A 27,072-nucleotide genomic window follows, 5' to 3' on the forward strand; every position below is an offset into this window, starting at 1 on the left:
GAGGATCACAACCCCAAGTTGGACTATCACTATAGTAATCCAGTATCTTGCATGCAAATTTTGTTGTTAAAAGTTGCACAATCTATTTTTGTCCAATTTCAATTGAATAAACAATACTCAAAATATTCAATAGCTGCAACTGTGCTTCAAACACACCATCACAAGTATCTCTCTTTGCTGTCCGGCAGGCTATGACGTTCAACCAGGTAATTCAGACTGGGCCTGATGAGGAGGGAGCAGATGACAAGGCTGTGACAGCTATGGGCATCCTCAACACCATCGACACATTGTTGAGTGTGGTGGAGGACCACAAAGAGGTGAGCAGCAAAGCCTCTGAGCCAGGATGCCTACGCATTGTATCATACGCACACACATGCCTGACTTATCTCTGTACCACTTCCTGGCTTGCTGTCGCCTTTCTGCCAACACACTTCAGCCGCCCACCACCTCCTTGGAACGTGCTCTCTTCTTGCTGTGTTCCAAAACACTCATTCAGGCAGTTGCTACAAATAGTTGCGGGGCCTACTGCCAATGTGTCTGCGCAAGCACAGGCACACACAAAGCCAAATTGCTATTAGATGTTACAAAGCTTTGAGCTCCAGAGAAGATGACTGTTTTATCAAGGTTGAACATTTGTTCCCCCAAGTGTTCATCTTTATTTGCGTAAGCAGTAACACAAATATTCCGATACGGTACAAGCATTTTTAAACCAGTGGTTCCCAGCCTTTTATGCCCCACCCCAGAGATGAACTTTAAAATGTTAGCACACCTACTTCAAAAGTAGTTTCTGATATGTAGATAGACTGCAAAATTGTTTAACTAATTTTCTGAATTCACCATATTGCCAGCAGTTTTAGAGCATATTGGGATTAATCTTCAAAGTCCCGTAGAATATTGGTTCTATCTAGACAAAATAATTTTTTCTTTCTTTCACTTTCATTCCATTCCTTTTCCATTTCGGAAAAACATTTTTCTTGCTTTTTCCATTTTGTCATCAGCAGTAGAACATTAGTAGGTTTCACCAAACACCAGTTTTTAACCAGAATTCAAGAAAAACAAGCTTTTTTGTCAAATGTATATCAAGCAGTATTTAGGGGTGGACGATATGGTAAAAATGTCATATCACAATTCTTTAAAAATAAATTCACGATCTCGATTTTATCATGATTTTTTTCATTTTTAGACTAATCTTCACATTTCTGAACATTTTTGTAAAATTTAAAACTTATTTAAAATTTATATAAAACCCTAAAAGAAAAAAAAAAGACATTAAGCCAACTAAGCTTTCTGAGCAGGTTTCAATTGAAATAGTGCAATTAATGTAAACCTAATGAACAGCCTCGGTTACTTTAGTTAGAGTGCCAATGGTGTATGAACAGTGCTTAACACCACAATAGAAATAGAAAATGTTTTTTCCTCAATAAACTATCGACAAAAACGGTTTGGAATGAGTTAGCAAAGTAAATAAAACGCAGAATTGGAAAGTAGAAAACACTGTTTACGACAGCGTTTTCTCATCCGCAACTCCGCGTAGTTTACAAATTCTCGAAGGTGCGAGTGTGGGCAATGTGGATTGTGTACGTGTCGCGGCGCAGGGAGAGTTGCGTATCCGTCGGTTCTGAGGTGGCCGCGCTGGCACCGGCGGGGGAGCATCCCCGCGCTGGCACCGGCGGGGGAGCATCCCCGCGCCGGCCGCGGCCCAGGCCAGGAGGAAGCGCAAACCGAGCCGGCCAGCCTGGCCACCTCCCCGCGGCTCCAGGCCACCGCGGCGAGGCGCGTCCTCGGCCTCTCGTTCGAATGTCATTTGCTTTGTGGAGTCGTGCGAACCTCACGGGTGCATCGGGCTCCAGGTGGAGCAGTGGACACATCAGCATTAGCATGCTTACTTAGCATTAGCATGCTGACGAGAGGATTGGAGTAAGTTTGTGTGCGTGTTTGTGTGAGTGAGTGGAGAGGGAGGAAAAAAAAAAAACACACAGATGCATCAAGCATAAACCAAACTTGAGCCCGCATAAAGTTGAACTGTATAGAATGTGCCACAGACGATCTTGACGATCCTGTCAGCTTTATGAGCTCAACACATTAAAGTTCTGAACAATCTAATATCGTCATATTTCCCACCCTTAATATATTTACCTTTTTTGACACTTCAAGCTATAAAATAATAAAAGCAAGGCTGAGAAACATGGAGTTTCTCATTCACTTCTTGACTGCTTAATGTTTTCTCACAAGTACACACATTTTGTACTACCTATGGTAGCGGACGCTCTGTTTATACGATACACATACATACTCTTGTGTGAGGTGCCTGCACTTGTTGGACTTGTATGTTTGTAGGCATCTCATCCTTATAACCGATGTGACAAGCCATATCTTCGATTCAAAATATGTGCTAATCTCAAATACAGAGTGCTTCAGCACCTCCAGTGAGGGTCTGTTAGTCTTTACAGGGTGAGTGCAGGGTGGGTTGCAATGAATACTAAATATAAATGGTTTAATACAATTTTATTTTGTATAATTTTCTATTATGTATATTATAATTTATTGAATATGTTGACCACTTTTAATGTCACATGCCCAGAATTTCAACAAAATGCCTATCAGGTAGCATCCTCATGCAATATTTGTGTGCAAGTTTATGACACCAAAATGTCACATTGACACCTACTGCCTTTTAACCTTGTGCAGATCACACAGCAACTGGAGGGCATCTGTCTGCAGGTGATTGGCACAGTGCTGCAACAACACGTAATGGGTAAGCTGTGGCCAGTTCTTCCTGTTCAGCCACATTCTGCCTGCGCCTTTCTTCCAACACTTAGAGAGAGAGAGAGAGAGAGAGAGAGCCCTGTTTTCATTACTACATTTGTTACTTGACTTTTCCCAGAGTTTTACGAGGAGATCCTGTCATTGGCTCACAGCCTGACTTGCCAGCAGGTGTCACCACAAATGTGGCAGCTCCTTCCGCTTGTGTACGAAGTCTTCCAACAGGATGGATTTGACTACTTCACAGGTTCACAGTCACACCCTCGAACAAACACCTCCTGTCGATGCTCACTATACGCCGGATCCACACTGGGTTTCCTGTTTTAAACGTCACCATGGTGTGATTATCACCCGTTTCCATTCCAGACATGATGCCTCTCCTTCACAACTATGTAACAGTTGATACAGACACCCTCCTCTCGGACACCAAATTCCTGGAGATCATGTATGATATGTGCAAAAAGGTAAAATACTGCTAATTAATGTTCAGAAGCAACTTGAGTTGTGACTAGAAGGTTAACATTTTGTTTTTGATTCCAAGATTCTGACAGGTGATCCAGGTGAAGATCCCGAGTGCCACGCAGCCAAGCTTCTGGAAGTAATTATTCTGCAGTGCAAAGGTCGAGGCATAGACCAGGTCTGTTTATGTACATTTCAAGTTCATATTTGAGGTTTACATTACCAAAGGTTAATCGACACAATGAATATATCATATACAAGTAGTTTTTGTTTTGTTTTGTTTTTTGTGCAATTTCAGGTTGTGCCCCTGTTTGTGGCTGCTGCCCTGGAGCGTTTGACCCGGGAGGTGAAAACCAGCGAGCTGAGGACTATGTGCTTGCAGGTGGCCATCGCCGCACTTTACTACAGCCCCCCTTTGCTCCTCAACACTTTGGAGAATCTGCGCTTCCCCAATAACACCGAGCCAATCACGAACCACTTCATCACCCAGTGGCTCAAAGATGTCGACTGCTTCCTCGGGTAAGCCGTCTTTCAACGTCAAGAATCTCTCAATTAGTGCTGTCAAAGGTACAGCGTTAACTAATTAATCACAAAAAAATTGTCACATTAATCATGTATTAAAGCAGCTTAATCACACTATTAAATTTGACCGCAGATGATCCTTTAGCTGACAGCGGATGTTACGTTTATGGTACTGCATTATAATTACATGCATTAAAATAGAATCATTTAACTCATTCACTCCCAGCCATTTTCACAGAAGCAATCCCGTTCGCTCCTGGCTGTTTTACTGGATTTTGACTGATTTTGCAATGCCCACAGAATATTGTGTTCGATTGCTATAAAAGCATGGAACCTATCAAAAGAAACATTAACTCTTTCAATCCCACGCATTTTCTGACAAGGTAACTCCAGAATCCCACCAGATTTCGCATATTTTCACCCATTTTCAATGCTTATTAGAATATTGTGTGCTATGACTAAATAGACATGGTGGGTGTCGTTTGAAAGATTGGGGTCTCCTCTTTCATTAGAAAAAAAAAGTATGATTCTACCTTATTCTGTTCTTTAGTAATCATCATTTGAAAATGGCTTGATTTGACATAATTCAAGAATCTCGGGCAAAATAAGGAGAAATGAAGTTTTTTGTGAAATGATGCATTTTCTGCAAAACAGTGACTTTTACAGTAATATTTTTTGGTTTAGTGACATCTCAAATATCTCAACAATCCTTGCCTTCCATAAAACATGAAAAAAAAAAAAAATGAAAATGTTTTTGATAGCAAAATAAGGATTTATTTACATATCTGATAGCGTGTGTAAACAGCAATATTTTCACATTTCACAAACTATTTACAAAATGTTGATCATTTACAGGAATGTTTGTGCATGTGTGTGGGCGTGCGTGTGAGTGCTCGTGTGTGCGTGCGTGTGCGTGTGCGCTATTTACGTACTATACAGGGAAATAACAGCTCCATTTTCACATTTGATAAACTATTTACAAATTTGGGGTTATTTACAAAATATGCATGCATGAGTGGGTGCATGGGTTTTGTTTTGAAACCCAATAGTGTCTTTTGTGTGATCGCGTGTGAAGCTTTCTTCTGCGTTCAAGGGGGACACGGCAAGATGTTCACACGCTTGTGCCTCTGCCAGTGTAGTAGCTGCTTCTGTAAATTACAGAAAATACTGTGATCAAGATGTAATTTTTATTATTGTTGCAAGGAATGGTGATTTTTTTTTTACCTTTCGGTCGCACTGCGTGTGACTGCGAAGGGGCCATTTGTGTACGCTGCCCCAACTGTAATCGAATGTTGTGCAACATGCGTTAGTACGAGGTTACAGACATTGCACAAACAGTATACAGAAGCATGTCTGTGAATATTCTCATCCATCCAAGTCATTTCATCCCTGTCACATTCAATATACTGAACTAGTACAATTGTGATCACTCGATTTACAGAATGCTAAACGTTGTCTTACCGGGGCTTCCAGGAGCTTTCGGGGATAAATCGCTGCTGCTGCTGCTACCTTCGCCACACTTGAATTGATCTGTTCAACTGGTGAAGGCGGCTCGAATTCGCCAAATTCGTCACGGATTCCTCGTCAGATGACGTGGACTGGTCAGAGATACGACGATGCAAACTTTCACTCCGTGTCTCAGAGAACGCCGGAGGCGGTGGCTTCTGAAGTGGGCGACCGTGACGTTTTTGTCGCTTTTCATTATGCAGAATCCGGCTCCTTGATCTTTCTATTCGTCATCTCTTGACCGATCGTGACAAACGCTCTGCTCAAAAGCGTGAGCTTTTGTTTTTAGCGGCCTCTGGTTAGCCGCCGTTAGCACTCGTCTTTTCTCCCCCAGCCACCGGCCCCCACCACTCCACAACACTCCGCCTCTACTAGGAAATCACATCCTTCTCGTGTAAAGAGACCATCACTGCCATCAAGAGGGCACAGTTCGTCACTACAGTGCTTCACGGGCTTAATATTCAGAGGGAAACTGCCCAAGAGTCTCATCCACCCATTCATAAAAAAAACACGTTTGACGAACTAGTTCGTCTTCGGGTGACGCCCACCGGGTGTCACATGACGAACTAGTTCGTCGGCGGATTGCAAAGAGTTAAAGTCTCTTCTTTAATCTGGAAAAAAGTATGTTCATCTGTTTCCGTTTTGCAGCAATTAGCACTAGGAGAGCTAAGCCTCATCAGTTTTCATAAATCTATTTAAAATTCGTATTTACCTTTTTTTTTTTACATGGCCCTAGTTGATCTCCTTTGCTCTGCTGCCACCTGCTGGCCGTTTGTGTAATAACTACCATTTCTGCAACCGTTCTTTGCTGTTGAGAGGCTGCATCAAAGCCTTCTAGCATTAAAAAAAAGCAAAAAAAAAACATATGAATATGTCTTTGGGACACTGAAAAAAACCAAAAAACGTATTTACACGTTATTGGGAACAAATGAGTTGATAAATGTTTCCGTTATGACACTCGGAATATTTGTTCATGTCAAACTATTGCGGTCATTTTTTTCCCCCAATTTAAATTATGCTAGTAATTCACTGAATAGAAAAAGAGGACAATGAGCGTGTGCAGTGGACCAAAAATTTGTTTTAAGACGTCCTCATACCATATATTTTTTTCCCCCACATTTAACACAACAGGTGCGCTTTATATGTGGGGGCAAAAAAAAAATGGATAAAAAAGCCTTTTTAATTAAGCAATTAATTGTGATTAATCTGATTTAAAAAAAAAAACAAAAAAACAATCTAGCATCGCTGATGCGAAGGGTTATTTATATATATATATATATATATATATATATATATATATATATATATATATTAGGGGTGTGAATTGCCTAGTACCTGACGATTCGATTCGTATCACGATTCACAGGTCACGATTCGATTCGATACCGATTAATCCCGATACGAATTTATAAGTCGATTGTTGCGATTTTTTTTCATTCAAATTTAGAAAATACTAATCAGTAAGCTTGTAGAGTGTAAGATTTATATGAAAATGTATTATTTATTTATCTGAAATTTCAGTCTTATAGAGGTTGTAATCTGTTTCATGTTTGAACAGCATTAAAATAAAATATTAAGGCTTAATGTTCCGTTCATATAACATTCTTCCATGCTCAAGGTGTGAATCCTAACCCGAAGTCAGACGTTTTGTTGAATATTTTTCCATTAAAAATGGAAGTTTAAAAATCGATTCACACACACACCCACACAAAAAAAAAAAAAAAAAAAGGCAATGATGATAAGACGTTGAATCGGTAAGACTACCGAATGAACAAATCTCTCGTCTTAAAAAAATAAAATAAAATAAAAATAGATAAAAAAAATAAAAAAAATCGATTTTTTTTTTTTTATTGAATCGATTCGAGAATCGCGCGATGTAGTATCGCGATATATCGCCGAATCGATTTTTATATATATATATATATATATATATATACACATAAATAGCTGTGGGGTTCTTAATTTTAAAGCCTTTATTTGTCAATTCTATTAATATTAAATGAAATTTTCACCTTTTCCCCCATTTGAATAGAGTTAAGTCTATAAATTAGGGCTGTGTTCGAATCGGTTGTGTTTTGAGTGGGCGTAGAGAAGCTTGGATCAGAATGAACCCTTGTAATACTGTTGTGTGTACTTGTGTGTCCCTTCTTAATTGAGAGTTCAATGTCTGATGTAACGTGGCTATGTGTGGGAGTGCACACGCGTCTTGTGGGGGAGACTGTTTCGTCAAGCTGCTAACACGGAAGTTGGTTCATTCAGCCATAACTGGATATGCATACTAAGCCAGTTAATGAGCTTTTAATAAACTGCTCACCAATGAATGCAATTTGTCCCAGAGAGAATGCCTTCTCAGCTAGTTATCTTAGTTTTGTTATGCTGCCGATGCTCGCCGGTGTGTAGGATTTGTGATGCACCCAATAGGTGCAATAACAAGCTTCTACCTTTGGCGAGGCAGGATAAAGTAATAAGTTTTAAACTATAGTAAAACTTTTTACTTTTTTTAGGAGTTAAAACAGTAGAAGGCAGCCACCAGCATTCGTTACAGTTGCCCCTGTACTTTCTAATTTAATAGATTGTAAAGCTATTTGAGCACCCACTCACTACAAATGATTGTCATAAGCATTTGAAGGGTGTCCTGTGGGGATGCATTGGTAATATATAGCATTCTGATTTCAAGCTTGATTGCTCTAGATATTTGTATTTTTTTTTCCTTTTCTGTTTTTTTATTCAAACAGTCTCCACGACAGGAAGATGTGCATCCTGGGCCTCTGTGCCCTCATTGACCTAGAACACAGGCCCCAGGTCATCACGCAGGCTGGCGGCCAGCTTCTTCCAGCAGCTATCCTCCTCTTTAGCGGTCTCAAGAGGGCGTACGCCTGTCGAGCAGAGCACGAGAATGACGATGATGACGACGATGAGGATGGGGATGATGAAGATGATAATGGTATGATTCAGTTTGAGGGTTTTCAATGGCTTAATGCTAGAGATGATTGGTTTTCAAATATAGAGCGGGTACAAGTACTGCACAGTGCACACTGGCAGCATGTGGGTTTTCTGCCACAACATTTAATGAGCGGCGATTCTTGCCGTTGCATGATGTACAGCCGATCAAATGGGCAGAAACATTCGCATGTAGACAACATCCGTTTCCGGGTGTCAAAATATAGTACATGCAGTGCACGTTTTGAGCGCTCGCTTCGTTTTGTTGTCGTTTTAAAACTAAGGTGTCTATTGTTTAAAGTGGTAATAGAGTACAGATGTGCAGTATCGGCACCAATACTCTTACCGATGCACGCTTGGCTCTGTTTGTAGCTGAGCTGGGAAGTGATGAGGACGACATTGATGAAGATGGTCAGCAATATCTGGAGATGCTGGCCAAGCGAGCAGGAGAAGACGGAGATGACGAAGACTGGGAGGAAGACGATGCAGAGGAGACCGCACTCGAGGGTTACACTACAGCTGTAGATGACGAAGACAACTTGGTGGACGAGTATCAGATCTTTAAAGCCATACTGCAGAGTAAGTGAGCCACTTAAATCCAATCCAAGCTGTATCACTTTCAGTCCCTGTCGTCACGATTGATCGTCACTCTTGCGCAGGTATCCAGACGCGTGACCCGGCGTGGTACCAGGCATTAACTCAAGTACTCGATGAAGAACAAGGCAAACAGCTTCTTGACATTGGCACACTGGCAGACCAGAGACGGGCAGCACATGGTGAGCGATTTAGTATGTTTTCAGTAGTTACAGGTGTATTTTGCAATGGTTAGACAGCTGGCAAAACGCTTTATGTCAACTCTTTTGCTGCCGCCCGTTATCCAAAAAGACAAACCCTAGTGCCAGCCAGTTTTGAGCATTTTCACTCATCTTTCAAGGCAAACAGAATAGTGTGCGCCCTGACTACATAAACATGGTGGATACCATATGAAAGATTGAATTTCATTCTCTCATTACAGAAAAAAGTATGATTCTATCATATTTCGTTCCCATTTGAAAATAGGTCATTTGAGTGACACCAAGAAAAAATAGACAAAACAGGCTTTGTGAAAAGATACATTTTCTGCACAACAGTGACTTCGATACTAATATTTTTTTACTTAGTGACACTCTGTGAAGTATATTTAATAGGATAAACGCTTTGATAATTCACGCCATCCTTGAAAACGTTATATTTCCTAAGATCCACCATGTTATTGTGAATTTGATCCACGGGATACCATTGAAAAGCGATACAATGCTGCCATCTGCTGGCCATAGTAGTGGGAGTTTTTTTTTTTTTTTTTTTTTCATCTCATTCATTAAACCAGAGCTGCCCAAGATGTTGCGCTGCCCATCGAGGCGGGGACTAGCTGACATCAATTAACGTTAATGGCGGTACTCGTTGGGATTTTTGTTAACTGTTTTCCTCCCATTATCGTTAATTGACGTTAATTGTTGTTTTCCTTCAGTCATGGGTGTTTCTTAAAAATCAAATTGTGGTACAGAATTGCCCTCCACCCCACAAATTTAGCATGTACTACTGTCAGGTAGAGTTGAGACTCCCACCATAAATCCACATTTGCTATTTGTATTGACATTAGCCACCGAATGACCAAATCAACTCGAATCACTTGTGATTCACTCGAGGGATTTCTCCACAATATCAATCTGGGACCGCTCCGCATGAAGCTCTTACCAGCTAAAATGCAGAACGCGTCTCTCACTGTTCTTCAAAAAGGAAACTGTGATTAATTCGGCAAGTGTGGTCAAAATCACCAGTGGTTCGGATTGGTGAAAATCAGCAGGCTTGGTACAAGATGGATTCTCGGAAGTTGTGAACTTAAAAATACCGCAAAAACTCTGCTTGCAGTACAAGGTTAAGGGCTGATTAGATTACTCTGGAGTAGATTTGACACGGGAATGGATTTTCACCCCCACATTAAAAAAAAAAATCCTGGTCACTCCCGGTGGAAATGACTCCTGTCCCGTCATTGCTGTTTCAAGAAATGCAACCAGGAGCTCCATTGCCTTGTGGGTGGTGTAGTTCTTTTGGCTAACTTTAGTCTGTACGCTTATGGAACGGGAAAAACTACAAATGGCTGGGCACCTCTCTGATGTGTCCCCCCCTCTTCTACTGGATAATCCGACTCCTGTCTGCTCCTTTGAACTTATCTTGTACTGTCTCAATCCCGTGATTTAAGGTTACGTTGACACCCATCCCCACGGAATTCCCCCCAAAAATGTCATCCTCTACTAGGGAGACGGCTGCAGAGTGGCAAGCAGAATGTGGAGGGTTGTGAGCTGACAGAGGATTTCATATGTGAATTCAAAGAAAGAAGCCTATTGTGCCCGTCGCTCACAGTCGTAATCTAGTGGAAAGTTAAAATGTGAAGCATAATGTACAGGAGTGCTAATGCTATCACAGATGCATGATTGTGGAGGCTCCTCGTTTTGATCATTTCGTACTATTTCCTTGCTTGTTTATACCCTATCCCGCAGGGTTCACCAATTCTGGTCCTCGAGGTCCGGAGTCATGCAGGTTTTAGATGTTTCCGCCTACCAACACACCTGATACTAAAGTTCAGGATCGTTATCAGGCATGCCGATGAGCTGATTATATAAATCAGGTGTGCTAGTGGGCGGAAACATGTAAAACCTAGGACTCCGGACCTCGAGGACCGGCATTGGTGAACCCTGCGGCCTATCGGTTTTGCAAATTGACTGATGAATAACACCCGATACCTGTTTTGAATGCCTAGCATTATTTGCATAATTTACATGAGTTTATTGTACCTTTGGCCATCCAAGGTAAGAGCGTTGAATTCGCTGTACGCCACTGGCATTTATGAAAGATATATTTGATTAATTACAAAAAATGTAACTAATAATACAAAAACAAAATTAACCACAGGCTGCACAAGATATAATTGATATCCCCAAATGTCAAAGTGTACTAAATACAGAACAGTGACCACAAAACCGAGATACAAACCAAATTGTGGATTTAGTGGCCAATCCCACCCTGAAATCATACTTTTGTCTGTCTGTGTGTGGTTTTCATAGGAAATAGTCTCATCTTTTTGTCACTAAGCTTTGTGTTTTCAACTTTCAGAATCCAGGATGATTGAGAAACACGGCGGCTACAGGTTCACAGCGCCAGTGGTGCCACCTACTTTTGACTTTGGAGGCACCGCTCCCGGAATGAATTGAGTCACCCTCTCTACTTTTTTATTACTCTGTGACTGATTGTAGTGAAGTGAAAAAAAAGCTTGTGTTGTTCCCTTAAGTAGTGGTTCCAGAACTGGTTCTTCTCAGCCATTCTTCGATCTTTATCAAACGAGGGAAATAGCACGAGAAGATGCGGGAAAGCAACCAAAATGCAACCAATGGCTGGGGAAAACAAAACAAAACAAAACCAAGAACTTGAGCACGATGCAAGAGGAAATGCTCTGAACAACACTGTCTTCTGGAGTCCAGTGAAGATGGCTGTCACGATGACAGCTCTCCTGTCCCCCACCCGCCCACTGAAACAAAATTGGAGGATTAACCTTAAATTTGATAATGGGACTAAATATAACATTATCACTGTCTTGGCCAATTGGCCGTAATAAGATTATACCTCTGGTAGTGGTGATTATGTTGTTTTCAGCATAAACAGTTTGGTTTATGTACATACAAGCCAAGGTTATTGAGTTTTCAAGTAGCCTTGAAAACCAACCAGAGGCATTTATAAGGTGTCAACAGCTGTATTCATATGTAGCATATTGGATACTTCATAGCGCTATGTGATGCCTGATCTCTGTAAATTAATGACTAGCACTTTCATATTGTTCAGGTCTCCTAGCCTTCTGTATCAGACTGCAATTTTTTTTTTTTTTTAAGAATTGAAGACTATTTAAAAAAAAGTTCAGCTGTAAGTTTGTTGCGACAGCTTTTTGTCTGCATACAGAGCGGATCCGAGGGGCAACTTGGAAACAGATATTTCTACAAGAGGAGAGTGACATTTCTACAAGAGGAGAATGTTCTTTGGTGTTCATTAAGGCTACAAGATATGTGTTTGCGAGCACTGAAAAGTTCTAATGATGACATTACTGCGGCATGTACAATTGGACTTAGCGTGAAGGTCTCAAGCTTTTGGTTGGTGTATGGATGAACCATCTATATAACAACATATTAAAAACAAAAAGCTAAGGGAAATGTATGTCCCAGCGTGTTTCTTATGTTTGTATTGCACACTTATTGGCACAAATATATTAGACTTTAGAAATATAATGCTCACTAGTGCCGTATTTGGAATAATTAAGAAAAAAGACTGATGGCCACTGATTATCTCACAGCATCTGTTTTTCTACAAGACCTGAGCATGAAAACAAACAAACAAATGAATGATGAATGTCCATTCTATGGTGACACACCGGCCAGCTGACAAACCTTTCCAAACCATTTTGACCTTTTTTTTTTGTTTTGTTTGTTTTTGCTCCCAACTCTGTAAAGTGCTAAAAATACTAAAACAATGTTGCTTATTTCTAAATTCAAGTAAAACAGTTCACCCCAGAACTCTGCTTGAGCATTGTAACACAGTTGCAAAGGTACATCTCAAATAATTGGATTCCCACCCCCAAGTAATGCAAAGCAGGTGAAATTTCCAATTACATAGATGCACTACACAGTAAATTGATCATATTTACCTTACAGCTAAACAACCAATGAAATGTCGTCAAAATAAGAATATTCCATCAAACAACTTTTAATGTCGTCTTGCCGTTCACATTTTAACCTATGAAGGGTCACTCAGAATTGGAGTACACTTGAATGAATTACGAAAACATGCACTTAGTTGTTGTCCAGAGATTAAGTTAACTAGCTGTAGTAAAAGTGATTAAATATTTAAAATGCCAACCCCTAAAATGGCCTTTTTCTTCCCATGTCTCGACCACTTTATGACCACCTTATATCCCAACAGTAATTTTATTGGTATGATTGTATGTCTCCCTAGAGGCTGCTTTAAATTATAAAATGGCACCCATTGTACATTTTATCACCTTCCTAAAACAATGGCCTAATCATGTATTTAAAAAAAACAAAGACTGAAAAACGGAACCAAATACCGATTGCAGTTTGTTAATAAAGAGTACTGAAATAGTTTCATTTAAATTTACATAGTGAGTGTGCCATGTGGTGCGCGTGTATATATATATGTATATGTATATATATATATATATATATATATATATATATATATATATATATATATATATATATGTATATGTATATGTATATAATTTTTTTTTAAAGTAGCACCAACCCAAACATAGCACACGATGGCGCCAATTAGCTGGTTGATTGGGAAACATCACAGGCGACTCGCACATGCATGAACAGTCAAGAGGCACAAACACTCCCAACAGGCTGACAAGCGGGTACACTTGAGGACAAAATGTGGCTTCGCGAAGACCTTTTAAAATCCATTTGGCACGCTTTCACAGCCCTGGACGTGGACCAGCGTGGGAAAGTGTCCAAGTCGCAGTTAAAGGTGAGCACTATTCTTTCATCATGTTTCATTGAGTTAACTAATTTGTAAACGCTGAAATTACAAATTACATCTGCTGTATTATGGAGTATAGGGGTGTGAATTGCCTAGTACCTGACGATTCGATCCGTATCACGATTCATAGGTCAGGATTCGATTCGATACCGATTAATCCCGATATGAATTTACAAGTCGATTGTTACGATTTTTTTTTTTTACTCAATTTAGAAAATACCATTCTTGTACATGTACACTGTAAGATTTGTATGAAAATGTATTATTTATTGATCTCAAACTTCAGTGTTATAATTGTGAGCGCCTGTATTTAACAAACAGGTTGTAACCTTTTTCATGTTAGAACAGCATTGAAATAAAAATATTAAGGCTTAATGTTCTATTAATATAACATTCTTCCATGCTTAAGGTGTGAAAATTAGACGTTTTGTTGAATATATTTTCATCAAAAATGGATTTAAAAAAATCGATTCGGCTGCCTATTGAATCGATTCGAGAATTGCGTGCTGTAGTATCGCGATATATTGCCAAATCGATTTTTTTTAACACCCCTAATGGTGTACGTCAAAAAGACGTATGCGTGATGAACGATTCGTTTCCATAATAGTAACAATCCGTGTGTTTTCAATGTTTTCATGTGAATGCAAATCAAAATTGCGTGGGTGTGAATTAATTTATTGTGACTACGAATCTAAATAATGTGGGTTTGAATTTTTTTTCTTATGACTACAAATCCAAATAATTTGGGTTTGAATTTTTTTCTTGTGACTATGAATCTAAAACCTGTGACTGTAATCATTGACCATGGCTTGGAATGTTGATTTTTTTTTTTCTTTCCTGTTTTTCTTAAAAACAACTTTTCCGAGTGTACACCACCAGTTTCAGTTTGTATTCTCATTTAATTAAAACATTTTAATTCATTTTTTTTTTTGTCTACTCTAGGTCACACTTTAATTTGAAGTGTTTTATTTAAAAAAAAATAAAAATGGAATTCACATTCAATACATTGTATATACAAAGTCTACACACCCCTGAAATGCCAGTTTTTTTGTGATTAACCCATTACTGTGACCTGTAGCTTCAACGCGATTGTAAAGAAAAAACCCAAATAATTTAGAGAGAGGACCTAAAAATAAACAACTTGAATAACGTTGTCGCACAAGATACGCTGTAAGGCTGTGTTCAGAATTAACAAATTATATTCAAACTCATTTTAAATTGACCTAAGCACACAACTGCCACTTTTTAAAGTGTAATTTGAGAAACCCACATATTATTGTAACTGCTTGAAAAGGAATATTTAATTCTGCAACACGTTTATTTACAAACATTTTTTTTTTTTTCTGAGTATGGAGTCATCACTTGGTCAGTCATGCTTGTAAATGTCATCTTTTTGCATTTTTGAAACCTAATACATTTGTACATTTGTGTTCACATACACACGGACAAATATGTTTTGTGTGCTTCTTCAGGTGCTGTCTCATAGCCTGTGCACTGTCATGAAGATCCCCCATGACCCTTTGACTCTTGAGGAGCATTTTAAAGATGACGATAAGGGGCCTCTCTCCAACCAGGGCTATATGCCCTACCTCAATAGGTTCATTCTTGACAAGGTAGGACAGTTCTGATAGAATTTGTTATTTTCACTAGTAGCAGTATTTTAGATGTCTTGATAGGCTCACTGAAATGTACTCTGAATAAAGATGTCCTGCTTTAATACAAGTTTATTTGACAAAGGTCCTCTTATTAACTTTGTGCAGGTGCAGAAGGTAGCTGCACTTTCAGCCCTTATCTAAAATAGCGAGCCCCCACAAAGACAGTGTGGATTGTGTTTTCACTCACAGGTGCAGCACTTCATCAGCAAAATTAAACTTGTTAACTAGTGTGTGGATGGCTCAGACAAACTGATACAAATTGACAATGGACAATTGAAAGTAACTGGGTCTTCACCCACCTAACTCGGTGTGGGGGCGTGGTTATCTTGTTTGTTTGTCCGATTTATGTAACAGTGGGACAGAAATTCAGAAAGGCCAGCTCACAGGCACATTTAAAGAAAAGGGCAACATGATGATTAGGCAAGCACTGACAGACATGTTGGCAGAACTGGGCACTGCATCTCCCGTCGTTTCCTGTCCTTGATGAGTGTAAAATCTCTAATTTAAAAATGAATTTTTAATAGCATTTCACCTTGTTCAATCAGAAGGTGCTTTTTTAAAATCAGTGAATCAATTTAAAAACATTTATCGTTTTCTTCAATTCTAATAAGGGAAGCACTTTGATTTCCTTTCATCGATTCATTTTTTTGTACTACAATAATTTGATGTAAGATATAAAGTAGTTTGGTCCTCTCAAGATTTCTTATTGACATGTTTGAAGCAAAATGAGTGAAGTTCCAGACGTTCTGTTTGTACTTGCAAGTTGTTTACTTGCTTCTCTCTGCAGGGCTCTGACTTGAATTCAAATGAGGCCTTTAACTACTTTGGCTAGTTGCACAAACAAACAGTGGACATTTCATTAGGTACACTTGCTCAGTTTATAGATTGACACTGTCTGTATTATTGTAACAAAATGTTTGTTTTTGTGTTATGCACTAATACAGTATTGTGTTCCATCGTATTATTTTATTATATTTAGATTTGATCAAAACAGAGCATTATTATTGTAACACTAGGTCTTCGGGAAGACGAGAGTGATCGTGTATCACTCCAAATGAAGGTCGTGGGAAAAAGAAACGGCATAGAATAGCTTCGGCACAACTTTTATTGCGTCGTCTCGTTCTCTCGTCACAACACAACCGTCACAATCGCTTCCCGCTCCTTTTCCTGTATCCTTCCGCCAATCGCGCTCGTTTACAATAGTTCCTCCCCCCCAAATCAGAAACAACATAGATCCCCACAAATACTGAAAACAATATGAAAATAAATCATTTTACATTATTATTAAAGAGGTCATTGTTAAATATTATTAATATAGTATGAGTCTAAGTACTGAATGCTGCTTTTTCAAGTGCAGGTACAAGAAGAATTTGATGTGCTGGAGTTCAACAAGATGTGCTGGACGCTGTGTCACAAGAAAAATGTCTGCACTGATAATCTACTCATCTCAAACGGCGATGCTTTTAAAATCTGGTGCATTTTCAACTTCCTGTCTGAAGACAAGTACCCGCTTGTCATTCTGACTGAGGAGGTGAGCAGGTCTTGCTTCTGTCTGCTTCCTCTGTCTTACTCTTTCAACTTGTGAGAGTTGTGTGAGTGTGTCTTTAGGTGGAGTACTTCCTGCAAAAGCTGACTGAGGCCACGGCGAGCGGGTGGAGCGAGGAGGATCTTTCGCATTCCAAGCTCCAGTTGAGAAGGCGACACTGTCTGACAGTGTGGGAGATGATCCAACTGGTGGGAACGGGTGCTTTCAGCAAGGGCATGGACCAGCAAAGTCTTTCTATGGGCATCAACGAAGTCTTCCAGGAGCTCATACTGGACGTGCTGAAGCAGGTTGGTACTGAGAGGTCTGCAGTGACCTTTCAATTACATCTGATGCAGTGCTTCTCAAACCTATTACACGAAAAGTGCCACCTCAAAAAATATTTGGCTTTTACCAAGTACCACCAGCATGACCAACATGTTAATACACAGCTTGGAAGACCAAAGTATTCATTAAAAATGAGACGGAGGTTTTATTTCTCAAAAGTATATTTCACATTATTGTAAGGCATTGCAACAACATTTTACTCAAACTTTATTTGTATAGTACCTTGGATACATTATAATCCAACTCAAGGTGCTGAACAATTAAAACAGCCATCATTTCCACGAAAAAAAAAAAAAAAAGCAAATGAACAAACAAACATAGCGAGACACAGAGAAACCATGTATGGAAAGGCACCCAAGATTTTGCAGTTTTATCATTATTGTGCTGAAAAAAAATGTACTTCATACAATTACAATTTATTGCACAAGTTTAATAAGCATTGTATCTACATAATTATTAAAAAAAAAAAACTTAAAAGATAAAATGCAAATGCACTTTTAAGTTAAATTGCAGCAGTGATACATCAATGAAATTTGGAGAGTCACCGATCCAATTGTTCAGTAGTTGTCCCGGTGAGTCAAAAAAACATTTTCAGATATTTTAAGTGTGCATTCATAAATTTGATTCTAGGATTTTTGTTGTTGTTGTAGTTCATTGAGCCAATCTGCAAGAAAAAAACTAATGATTTCATGAAAAGGTTTAAGTGAATTATGACATCTAGTGGCGTTATCATGATTTGTCAATATGAATTAAGATTTAATGTGAGTGACGCTCTGTATAGTACCTTGGATACATTATAATCCAACTCAAGGTGCTGAACAATTAAAACATCGATCATTTCCACGAAAAAAAAAAAAAAAAGCAAATTAACAAACAAACATAGCGAGACACAGAGAAACCATGTATGGAAAGGCACCCAAGATTTTGCAGTTTTATCATTATTGTGCTGAAAAATTTTTTACTTCATACAATTAAAATTTATTGCACAAGTTTAATAAGCATTGTATCTACATAATTATTATTATTTTTTTAAACTTAAAACTCATTCACTGCCAGTCATTATAGAAAATTTGTACATTTCCAATACTCACGTGATATTACATTCAATAATTATATATAAACCGAATCTACCAAATAACAGAATAGACTCCCTACTTTTTGTCCCGTCCCGTTCTTTTATAATTGACAGCAGAAAAATGTAGGTTTGCCAAAATACAGCCATTTCTCCCATGGACTCTGAAACTGTGTTTATTTCCTATAAAATGGGGCAATGATGTCATCTACCGGTGGTTGGGCATCAGTAAAGTTGTTTCCAAGTTTGATATTTACAGTGGAGCATGCTCAGATTCGCCCCCATTTAGCACCGCTCTAAAAAATACAATTGACAAGTATACTTGTCAAAGGCAGTGAATGAGTTAAAAGATAAAATGCAAATGCACTTTTAAGTTAAATTGCAGCAGTGATACATCAATGAAATTTGGAGAGTCACCGATCCAATTGTTCAGTAGTTGTCCCGGTGAGTCAAAAAAACATTTTCAGATATTTTAAGTGTGCATTCATAAATTTGATTCTAGGATTTTTGTTGTTGTAGTTCATTGAGCCAATCTGCAAGAAAAAAACTAATGATTTCATGAAAAGGTTTAAGTGAATTATGACATCTAGTGGCGTTATCATGATTTGTCAATATGAATTAAGATTTAATGTGAGTAACGCTCTGTGAATTATATTTAATGGGACAAACGCTTTGATCATTCATGTTATCCTTGAGACCGTTTGATTTAATTAGATTCCTTCACGTTTCACGTTACACCGGCAGGCCATTGAAAAAAGATACAATGCTGCCATCTGCTGGCCATAGATATTGGATGGTTATTTTTATTTTTCTGCTCACTCATGAAACCAGAGCTGCCCAAGATATTGCGCTGCCCACTGAAAAAAAACAAAAACAAAACAGGTTTACGTCAATTAACGTTAATGGCAGTACTCGTTGGAATTTACGTTAACGTCAATTAACGTTAACGACAGGGAAATAGTTAGAAAACAATAATGATGTGAATAAAAAGTCTTACTCCTAACATATGAATGCCTGCTGATTCATGCTTCATATGTATTTAAAGGGCTACATGATGAAAAAGGGCCATAAAAGGAAGAACTGGACGGAGCGCTGGTTTGTGCTGCGACCCACCTCAATGTCATACTACGTTCGTGAGGATCTTGTTGATATGAAAGGTCACATCACTCTGGACCAAAACTGTTGTGTGGAGGTAAATTATCATTAGCGCATCATATATCTTACTGTGTGCAATGGGTGGAGTGGGGTGGGGGCTGGGGGGACTGTTTACACAGTATACATGCCATAGTTGCAGACTGTAATACTGTATTGCTTTTTTCATAATAATAATAATAATAATAATAATAATGGTTTCTGTAATTGTGATGTTTAAAGTGTTGATATTAAGAAGTGGAAACCGAAATAGAAATACAGTAATGTTCTCCCCAAAGTCTCTCCCAGACAAAGAAACAAAGAAATGTCTGTTCATCATCAAGTGCCCCGATAAAAGCTTTGAGATCAGCGCGTCCGATAAAAAGAAGAAGCTGGAATGGATTCAAGGTAGAAGACGTTTATTTTCCGCTGCTCTGCCTCTCCTTCTCCCTGCGAATTTGATTCTACTTCCGTCTCCCCTTATCAACTGTCAGCTATTCAAAGCTGCATCCAGCTGCTGAGGTTGGGGCTGCTCTCCCCTCATCGCGAGGCCCGGCTGAGACGCCGCCAGCTCCGGCAGAGGCAGCGGGAGGAGGAGGACAAGCTGGCCGAGAGGATGAAGCAGCTCCAGGCGGCCAATGAAAGCAACCAGATGCAGCTGGACGCCATGAGGAAGGTGGCGTTTTTATGGAAGAGGATTAGGGCCAGTGAAGAAAGAAAAATAAAAAACTTTGGCAGGATTCTCACTTTAAAGTCAGAATTAGTGAGAAAATCTGACTTTAAAGTAAGAATTCTCACTTTATTCTCAGAATTCTGACTTTTCAGTCATATTTTCTCACTGAATTCTGACTTTAAAGTCAGATTTTCTCACTTTTTCTCACTAATTCTGACTTTAGTTTGCTTATTTTATTCTCAGAATTCTCACTTTATTCTAGGAATTATGATTTTAAAGTCAGAATTCTGACTTTATTCTCAGAATTCTGAGTCACACTAATCTCAGAATTAAGTGACAATTCTGACTTTAAAGTGAGAATTATGAGAATAAAGTCAGCATTAAGAATAAAGTCAGAATTCTCACTTTAAAGTCAGATTTTAAAGTGAGAATATCTCAGAAAACTGACTTTAATCTCAGAAACGGTAAAGTGAGAATTCTGACTTTAATCTCAGAAATTCTCACTTTAAAGTGACTTTATTCTGAGAATAAAGAATTCTGACTTTAAACTCGGAATTCTGAGATTAAAGTGAGAATTCTCACTTTATTCTCAGAATTCTAACAAAATAAAAGTCAGAATTCTCATTCAAGTCACAATTCTGACTTTAAAGTGAGAATTCTGAGAATAAAGACAGAATCCTGCGAAACTTTTTTTTTTCTCTCTCTCTTCACTGGATCTAATACTCTTCCGTACGTTTTGATGACACATTGACAAAGAAATAAAAGTTAGCAACAAATTGCATTTGTAACTTGGAGTGAAGTTTACAGCAGCATGAGTGTCATTCACAAAGACTTCATCAATCATGGTGGAAATGCTGCATTGAAAACAGTAGATACGTTACATATTTATTTTCATAGTAATCTTCTCATGTGCCACCAGGAAAATTGTGATGTCTATGAAAATAGAGACCTTTACGTCAAGCAGTTTGAGATCACAAAAATGCTAAAGAGGGAAGTGAAACCTCATTTGCAAATGGCAGCTTTTACCACGGGCACCTGCATCTGTGTCCCCCTTCACCAAGACACATTTGATCTTCAAACATGACAATTTATTCATGATCGACGTGGTGTTTTTATTGAGTGCACTCAACGTAATTCTTTGTTGACAGAAAATGGAGGCAGTTGCAGCTGACGCAGCGACAGAACAAGAGAGGAGGATGAAGACTGAGTTGGATCTGCAGGATCGCTTCAGGCTGGACCTGGAAAGAGAGAAAATGGTGAAAAAAAAAAAAAAAAAAACCCCACAGCCGGGTTATTTATGTCCTCCTGCCATCACTCATGCGTGGCTCTATCCTTCCAGGAAGGACATGCGTAAAGATCATGTTGACTCATCTGCGGGTGTGCGTGTGTCAGACTCATGATCTCTCGTTTATCAGACTTGACTACACACAAAGATTCGGATTCTGTGTCTGTTTGAGCGAGCTCTGTAAATGCAGATCATTTATGGTAGTTGGACTCAAGCCATTCGAGGGCTCTAATTATTTCATTTAATCCAGTGCTTCTCAATTATTTTCTGTCATGCCCTCCCCCCAGTAAGAAGAAAACATCTAATGCCCCCCCTCCCCCCGCGACTATAAATAGTATCATTTGTCTATAAAATTGTTATAAGCACACCTCTGCATAACACTGTATCCGAATTAACGTATAAGAGAATTAAAAAAAGAAAGAAATATGGACCAACTTACAACAAAGAATAGCTTTATTAACTGTAACAGAAAAGATTTAAAGTGCATCTGAAATTCAAAAATAAAATTAAATCCTTAATTAAACTATAAACATTTTTTGACTGACCATGTCAAACCATATGATACGAAAAATAAAATTACATAAAATCAATAAATAATAATACATTCAAACTGATCACCAACATTAACTCAGCACAATATTAAAAAAAACAAACAAAACAAAACAAAAAAAACTTTAACCTGCAAAACAAAAATATATAAAATAATTTGCTGATTTTTTTTTGCTGTGTGCAAAGCGCGCATGCTCAGTGCAAACAAAACCCCTACAACACCTAGCGAATGCTCCCTGCGCACACTCTGCTAATAATGAAAGCGCCACTGCCCCCTAATGTAGTGGAGGTGCAATTGCACTTTATTCTCGGACAGTAAAAAATAAATAAATAAAAAAAATAAAATAAAAGCATGGTCCCAGGGGTCAAACGCCAGACTCCTTGATGGAGTCTCGTGCCCCCCTGGGGGGGCCCGCCCCGCCCCACTATTTGAGAAGCACTGATTTAATCGATGGATTAATCTGTTGATTGTTTGGTCATTTAAGCAATGACTCAGATAAAAAAAAAAAAAAAAAAGTTCATTTCCACCACTTTACTCAAAAGTAGGACATTATTTCAAATGAACAATGTAAGAATGTTGATCAATGTTTTCCAAAGTAAAAGCAGCTCTTTACAATTGCTTTATTTTGAAGAAGAAAAAACCCCCAAAACACTAATCAGTCTATTTTGCTGCCCTGCGATTGACTGGCAACCAGTCCAGGGTGTCCCCCGCCTCCTGCCCAAAGCCAGCTGCGATAGGCTCCAGCACCCCCCGCGACCCTTGTGAGGAATAAGCGGTCAAGATAATGGATGGATGGACAGTCTATTTTGCTGAGATGCCGAAATTCCAACAGTTTGTACCCATGAGATTGATTCAAACCATCACCGTAATTAAACCTTTAACTGTAGATTTAATATTAATTAATTGCACACGTTTAAAAAGAAGTATAATACAACTGAATGAAACAAAATTTTAGTCAAACTGGCCTGGAAGACAGCAGACACGAAACACAGAGGGAATGTTGGCGTTTGTAAAGAGATACTGACACCTTGTGTTGCTTTGTATGTAGTTTTGTATGTAGTTCCTTAGCCACCAGGGGACAGTATAATTCAGATCACCTCTCAGTAAACAATCTGTTGCTTTTATTTTTTATTTTTTATTTTTTAGCCCATTTATTTATTTTACATTGTTAGTTAGAATTAAGTGAAATGTATTTTCCTAAGGTACAGCTATTAAGTTGTTGTAAATATACAACAAACAGCTTAAAGGCTCTTTTTTTTTTGGAAGAATTATTCACTAAATTTGTGAAACTACATCAGCTGACCAACTGCTTGTATCGAACACTTTTTAAGTTGGGTCCTTGATGTCGTTTCAAAAGGGTTCATGTTTAAGCAAGGCTTTGCTTTCCATCATACTAAATGCATGATGGGAACAACTACCGCGCGTGCGTTTGTTCATGCAGGTTCGTCAGCAGATGGAGCAGCAGGTGGCCCAGAAGTCCAGCGAACTGGAGCAGTACCTGCAGCGCGTCCGCGAGATGGAGGACATGTACCGTCAGCTGGAGGAAGCCTTGGAAGACGAGAGGCAGGCCAAGCAGGAGGAGGAGGCCATGCACAAGCTGCAGGCCAGGTCTCTCACACGACACACGCGCAAACAAACACCTGCCATACTATAGCGAGGTCAAAGAGCGTACTACAAGCGCGTCGCCATGACAGGCTGCTGGAGGAGGAGGCCGCCAGGAGGGCGGAGTTGGAGCGCCTCCACCTGCAGCAGAAGCGGGTGCTGTGCCAAACGCAGGCCGAGAAGCAGGAGCCGGCGGCCGAGCGGCTGGCCAAGCAGCGAGAGCTGCAGGCCGCCGTGGTGCAGCTGGAGAGGGTGGAGACGGAGCGACACGGGGCCCTGCAGAAGTACGAGGTCAGCGCATCTGCACCTTGAATCATTATCACGTTCCTACCTGCCCACATATACACCTGTCTGGTATCCATATCACACAGGAGGTGTCGAGGAATCTGGAGCGAGCCTCTAACAAGACCAAGAAGTGGAAAGACCAATTGGCCAAACATGAAGGACTGGTGCGCCTCATCCAGCCAGGTACAAACTCAACTATTTATTTATTTATTTTTTTCACAACCAGACTGAACATAACATTAATACACGAGCTTGCACAATCGAATACAGAGGTGGCTAAAGGATGACCCGCGCTGTTGTTTCCTCCGACCCACCAAACAGTTATATTTACTTTGTTGCAGAATTTGTTGCACAATCATTAATTAAAATGTGTGAGTCGTTTAAATGAGCTATCTATCTATCTATCTATCTATCTATCTATCTATCTATCTATCTATCTATCTATCTATCTATCTAGTGATATAACTGCTTATTTCATTTATTGTAAGTGATGAACTAAAATAATAATTATAAATAATTGTAAGTTGAGAATTTTTATTTAGCATAATTATCTCTGTTAATGACTGCTTCATTTACTGTAACTGTTAAAAGAAAGTAAAATAAACTAAACTAGTGTAGGCCAGATTTAATATTTTTGTTTTATTTCATAATTGGTGAATGTATTACAATTCATTAATTATAAATATTACAATAAAAAAAAGTTTTTTGTTAAAATAGCATATTTTGCATATATTACTTTTAAAAATCTATTTTTATTTATTTATCTCATTAATTGATTGGTGGATGGATTTATTGTAAAAAGTGTATATTTCATTTGAAATGAGGAATTTTAAATTGAATATTTTCAAAATGTATTTTATTAAATAATTAAAGAATTGATTGCACTTAAATAAATGCTTTATAAATGATACAATTTTGAAATGAGAAGGAATTATTAATCTATTCAGCTAGTGTATTCCACTGATTAGTTAATTGTTGTAAAAAAATATGGAAATAATCAATTTTAAATGTACATTTAGCATTTTTAATCATTAACTCATTGGTGAATTTATTATAATTTGCTATGAATAATGCCATTTTAAAATCAGAAGGAGTTATTTTTATTAAAACATCGTTTACTTATATTAATTTGTATCTATTTTTCTGTTCAATTATCACATTGATTCGTGATTTGTATTTTTTTAAACAATGAGACAAATTATTGAAATAAACAATTTCAGATATGCCTTTAATATTTAACAACCATTTAAGGAATTAATTGGTGAACTTATTAGGTGCTGTGAATGCCATTGCAAGTACTATATAAGTCCAACTTGATCTCCTACGAACATATGGCACAACCCTTCACAGTAACAATAATCGAATGCTAGTATGGAAAGAGGAGTTCAGAACATCATCACTTATGTGGTCTTGCAGGCCACAAGGGTCCCCAGAGGGTAACCAACTGGGGGCCGGCTTCGGTGACCGACATGGAGCTGGATCTGAGGAAGAAGTTCTGGCAGGAGAGCAAAAACCACCAAGCACAAAGTCCATGAAGGAACAATGAAAAGTTCACTTGCCACACATTTGTTGATGCCACACAATTAATGACTCCCTCAACTACCAGAGTTGACGGAATGATGTAGTACTGCATTGACTAATTGTCATTAATCAAGTCGAAATATGTGATAGCCTGTCATTTTACTAATACATAAAAAAAACTAAATAAATCCCCTGATGTACATTTCTGACTCCGCGGATCTTCTGACCGTGAGTGTCCATTAGGTGGCAGTAGAAGTCAATCTTACTCCGATTAGCTAGCGTGAGACGTGACAAAGCTTTAATAGAAACATTTTTGACGTGCCATTCATTGTGTCAGTTATTAAATTTATATATTTGAAAAAAAAAAATCCCAACGAGTTCAACAACTGTAGCACACTGTTAAGAGTTAAGGACCCATGATTTCTTCTACGTATGCAAAGTATTTATATCTCAGCAAATAAAAATGCGGAGCCTCTTCCTCCCCCCCGCATGTCCAGCTTTCACAATCACGCAAGCATTCCCCCACGGAGAACATCTCCAGTTGTCTTGCCTCATGTTTCCCCCACAAAAATCACCCTGAACGAATTCATTTGGATTCATCTCCAACATCTCCTCATCCAGACTGATTGGGAACATTCTTCAATGCTGGAAAAAAAAATATGACAGATGCATCTTTGCCGGGTGACCTCAGGGGTCAAAAGTTTCACCAGCACCACAACATATTAACAAGATACATGAGTATGAACTGACGAGGCCTTCTTTATTATGACCTGCAAAAATGAAATGTATATATAATTGTTAGTATATTCTTAGCAAGCCCCCCGCTCATTCACAGTTCAGCATTCATGAATTCACCTATTCATCCATCCATTTTCTTGACCGCTTATTCCCCACAAGGGTTGCAGGGGGTGCTGGCGCCTATCTCCGCTGGCTCTGGGCAGTAGGCGGGGGACACCCCGGACTGGTTGCCAGCCAATCGCAGGGCACACGGAGACGAACAACCATCCACACTCACAAGCACACCTCGGGACGATTCGGAGCACCCAATTAACCTGCCGTGCATGTCTTTGTAATGTGGGAGGAGACTGGAGTACCCGGAGAAGACCCACGCGGAGAACATGCAAACTCCACCCAGGAAGGCCGGAGCCTGGACTCGAACCAGAGTCCTCAGAACTGGGAGGCAGACGTGCTAACCACTCGGCCACCGTGCCGCCTCACCTATTCATAACTTTCACAAGTTAAAACACCCAAAATAGCACTCTAGAAGTTGTACTTCTGCCCATCTGGTGCTCCGAGATTAGCAGTATATATAAGAAGCATGCTAGCTGACATCTCAGAGGAGCAGATGGGCTCCTGTGCCCAATTTACAGGCCACATGGGGGGGCTGCGGTTTGGCGAAACTGGACTCAATTTAGTGTTGATTGTTGCTTACATAGTTGAAGTATTATTGGCCTCATTGTGCTTACATAACATCAAAACTGCGTGCTCGTCCAAGTGGATTATACCAAATATCCGCATCCTCCTCATGGGCTCACATTGCAAGAATGCAGCGAGGAGAAGATAAAGTATCTAGCCGTGGCATGGTTCCACACTTCCTGCAAATATGGTGGGTGGGCTTCCTTCAACATCAGGGGCCGGCAACCCGTGGCAAGCCG

General features: G+C 39.2%; 2 protein-coding genes across 2 annotated transcripts in view; both read left to right on the top strand.

The window, feature by feature from the left end:
• Nucleotides 1-12,425, top strand: part of ipo7 (importin 7) — a 28,707-nt gene extending 16,282 nt beyond the window's left edge. The window contains exons 16-25 of the mRNA XM_077518409.1: nt 189-317; nt 2,689-2,755; nt 2,885-3,010; nt 3,130-3,227; nt 3,305-3,400; nt 3,521-3,741; nt 7,986-8,194; nt 8,563-8,769; nt 8,850-8,966; nt 11,341-12,425. Of these exons, the coding sequence (XP_077374535.1) occupies nt 189-317; nt 2,689-2,755; nt 2,885-3,010; nt 3,130-3,227; nt 3,305-3,400; nt 3,521-3,741; nt 7,986-8,194; nt 8,563-8,769; nt 8,850-8,966; nt 11,341-11,438 (1,368 nt within the window). The 3' untranslated portion in view covers nt 11,439-12,425. The remainder of the gene's footprint in view (nt 1-188; nt 318-2,688; nt 2,756-2,884; nt 3,011-3,129; nt 3,228-3,304; nt 3,401-3,520; nt 3,742-7,985; nt 8,195-8,562; nt 8,770-8,849; nt 8,967-11,340) is intronic.
• Nucleotides 12,426-13,615: 1,190 nt separating this feature from the next.
• LOC144017145 (switch-associated protein 70-like) lies at nt 13,616-25,912 on the top strand. The gene is made up of 12 exons (XM_077518431.1): nt 13,616-13,761; nt 15,246-15,386; nt 16,786-16,959; nt 17,037-17,261; nt 19,416-19,562; nt 19,801-19,909; nt 19,996-20,177; nt 21,323-21,430; nt 23,451-23,617; nt 23,704-23,902; nt 23,983-24,079; nt 25,313-25,912. The coding sequence occupies exons 1-12, from the start codon at nt 13,666-13,668 to the stop codon at nt 25,429-25,431; spliced, it is 1,764 nt and encodes a 587-aa protein (XP_077374557.1). The 5' UTR covers nt 13,616-13,665; the 3' UTR covers nt 25,432-25,912.
• Nucleotides 25,913-27,072: the final 1,160 nt, after the last annotated feature.

This window comes from Festucalex cinctus, chromosome 4 (assembly GCF_051991245.1).
Source record: "Festucalex cinctus isolate MCC-2025b chromosome 4, RoL_Fcin_1.0, whole genome shotgun sequence".
Taxonomy (NCBI): Eukaryota; Metazoa; Chordata; class Actinopteri; order Syngnathiformes; family Syngnathidae; genus Festucalex; species Festucalex cinctus.

Coding starts and splice junctions, on each gene's coding strand:
- LOC144017145 (XM_077518431.1), top strand. CDS start 13,666: ATGTGGCTTCGCGAAGACCTTTTAAAATCCATTTGGCACGCTTTCACA. Junction 13,762..15,245: donor TGTCCAAGTCGCAGTTAAAG/GTGAGCACTATT, acceptor GTGCTTCTTCAG/GTGCTGTCTCATAGCCTGTG. Junction 17,262..19,415: donor TACTGGACGTGCTGAAGCAG/GTTGGTACTGAG, acceptor ATGTATTTAAAG/GGCTACATGATGAAAAAGGG.